This window comes from Porites lutea, chromosome 13 (assembly GCF_958299795.1).
Source record: "Porites lutea chromosome 13, jaPorLute2.1, whole genome shotgun sequence".
Classification (NCBI taxonomy): Eukaryota; Metazoa; Cnidaria; class Anthozoa; order Scleractinia; family Poritidae; genus Porites; species Porites lutea.
The window spans coordinates 13,899,817-13,902,518 of record NC_133213.1 but is presented as its reverse complement, the minus strand read 5'-3'; the positions used below and the strand labels follow the sequence as shown (position 1 = coordinate 13,902,518).

Here is a 2,702-nt window from a genome sequence, read left to right as displayed (position 1 = left end):
CCATATCATCTGGGGGAGGGATAAGCATGGTGAGAGATGATTGTATGGGATAAGATATGAGTTGCAAATGAATTTTACACATAGTTTTTGGTGATGTATTGCTTCCTGTTCACATCAAGAAAACTATGTTCAAGACAACCCTGGGTTTCAACAAAACACTGACCCCATTCCCATCCCCTGAACTGAGCCTTCACTGACCACTGATAGTAAACAAAATGTTTTTTTAGAGATGAGCCCCAAAAATCCTTTCAAACTTCGACCCTCTTTAGGGTAAAATTTGAGCATTTTACTACCCCATGTACATGTAAGCCAAAATCTGTGTATTTTGTGACCCCATTTGGGAAAACTGACATTTCTGCTTTTTTTTTTTTTTCATTTCGCCCACACAAAAACTTTTTTTCATAACTGACATTATTGAATGACATTTAAAAAATGTTGGTACTCCAGGTATGTAGACCATGCGCTGCTAACATTCACACCAAATTCAAGGCTTCCGGTCTAGAAGGGAACCTGTTCAAGACATTAAGACTCAAGACTGCAAAAACCATACCCTGTTCAGCAGCAACTACATATTTTAGCCAAAAAAGAAGGTGCCCCCAGGCCATCCCCACAGACCATAGTGAACAGCTGAATAGGCATTTTAGTACACAAGCTAACAATAGACAAAGACATCACTTACTCAGTAACTTGTAAAAGTTCTTTGCTGTGTTCAGTAACAAGGGCTGTTCTTAACTGATCAAGACTTAAATTTTCTTGTTCCTTACTATTTAAACTCCACAATAAAGATGGATTCAGCAAAAATGTCAGTTTCTGTTTTTCAGGTGACTCAGTAAAAGTAAAATCCACTTTATTCAGCACATTGTAAATTACTGTCCCACTGACAAGAGATCTGTTTAGCTTCAACAAGAGATGGCCTACACTTGAAGTCACACAACAATTTTCAAAAAACTGAAGTCTGGACAAGCGACTGGTAATCTCCTGACAAAGTCTTTGAAAATGGCCCTAAAAGCATTCAATAGGTACAAATTGATTAGTATCATGCATGCAGACTAAAAACAACAGTGATATATACCACACAAAAATTATTTATTTTACATTGAATTTCTTAGAGAATATTAACCTATCTGAAGGGCTCTTTAAATCAAATGCAACAATCAAAACTAGCACTTTTCGTTGTCAGGTTACAAAATTAATACATTTTTCAGTGCATACTGTTAAACATGTAGCCTGAATTTCAGCCACCTTCTCAGCTCGCTAAGTTTCTCGGAGAGAGGTTTCTGAAAGCAATAAGCATTAACACTGTCCAGTAATAATAATAATAAACTTATTTCTATTGCATCTATATCACTAGCTGTTATAGGCTCTTTACAATAATACAAAACATGTATTAAGATACAGATAAATTACAACAATAGGAATAAAAATAATCATCCGTAGTAATAATGATATCAAAAATAACAAATCACTGTCCAAACACATAAATATATCCATAACTCAGAATGAAGATTTTCTGAAATTCTAAAATGGGTAGAAATGCATGCAGTGTACATGTATAAAACCATTATCCTTTTCAATATCATAAAAATGCATCAACATTTTTCTTGTAATATGAGCCTATAAGCCTTTTTCAGCCTTTTTAATATTCTTGGTTTGCATGCATGTGACACTTGAGGTTACCATGTTAGTCGAAAAAACAATACAATTTCTTTTGGAAGAATTTCCATAAAAATAGAGTTTAGTTTCCAGCAAAGAGAAACCCTTTTCTTCTTGTCAATCAGCATTGTCATCATGACGTCAGCTGCAAATTAACTCAAATGGACAACCAGCTTTCTATCCTTACATAGGTGTTGCAAAGTTTACAAAGAGGTCAGCATGTGCTTGAAAAAATTTAATCTTAAGCTAAAGTTACCTTTGTAAGTAATGAGTTTGATGGGCTCTAATAGACAACAGAAAAGATTTTTTTTCTTTACCATCTCCGAAGGAGGGGGGAACTAGGGTCCTCCACCTCTCCTCAAAGTTATCAAAAAATAGTCTAAAAGAAAAAAGCTTTTACTATAAATAAGTATAAACCGTTTTCCATTAATCTAGTACTTTAAACTTAAGCTTACATTTTCTCTGCTGCTTTGCTGATCTGATACACAACAGGCACGAACAAAACCAGGAAGAATTAAATCTCCACTTGCACGTTTCTTGTTCAACTTTAACGAAGATAAACTAATACTACTTTGATTCACTCCCTCAATTTCTTTTACAGTAGTACAAACTAGGGAGTTAAAAAAAGATAACATATCACCACAGTGCAGTGCATTTGTGTCCGCCATATCCTGGTCGCTTTTATTATTGCTCAGCGGCGAGGCCGAAGAAGTAAGTACTTCAAATAGGGTAATTATAATATACCTTGATCTTTTAAGGTGGCTCGTGCCAGTTTCCCTCTTTTTTGACAGTTGTAACTTTAAAAGGACAAAACAAAAAGGCAAACCAAAGCCATAAAAGCATTTTTGTAGATTTGGATCATACAATGAATGCTTGACTTAAAACAACCATTATTTCGTCATTAGAAGTTACCATGGCAACGTATCTAAAGGATTATTTGGACCTACTGTTTAGCTTCCAGTACTGATAACAAGAAAACTAAGCAGGTAAACTCTACTTTTCCTTGGACGACAACTTTTAGCATTAGAAAAGGAAAATGCACAGTAATT

General features: G+C 34.9%; 1 protein-coding gene across 2 annotated transcripts in view; it reads right to left on the bottom strand.

Annotated features, from left to right (window-relative positions):
* LOC140922232 (DALR anticodon-binding domain-containing protein 3-like) overlaps positions 1–2,330 on the bottom strand; it is a 14,004-nt gene extending 11,674 nt beyond the window's left edge. For both annotated transcript variants that reach the window (XR_012164087.1, XM_073372214.1), the window contains exons 1-2: positions 2,109–2,330; positions 680–1,002 (exon numbers count right to left, since the gene is read on the bottom strand). Coding sequence is in view for 1 of the 2 variants with exons in the window: in XM_073372214.1 (XP_073228315.1) it covers positions 680–1,002; positions 2,109–2,321 (536 nt within the window). In the remaining variant the exon portion in view is untranslated. The remainder of the gene's footprint in view (positions 1–679; positions 1,003–2,108) is intronic.
* Between the last annotated feature and the right edge of the window lie 372 nt (positions 2,331–2,702).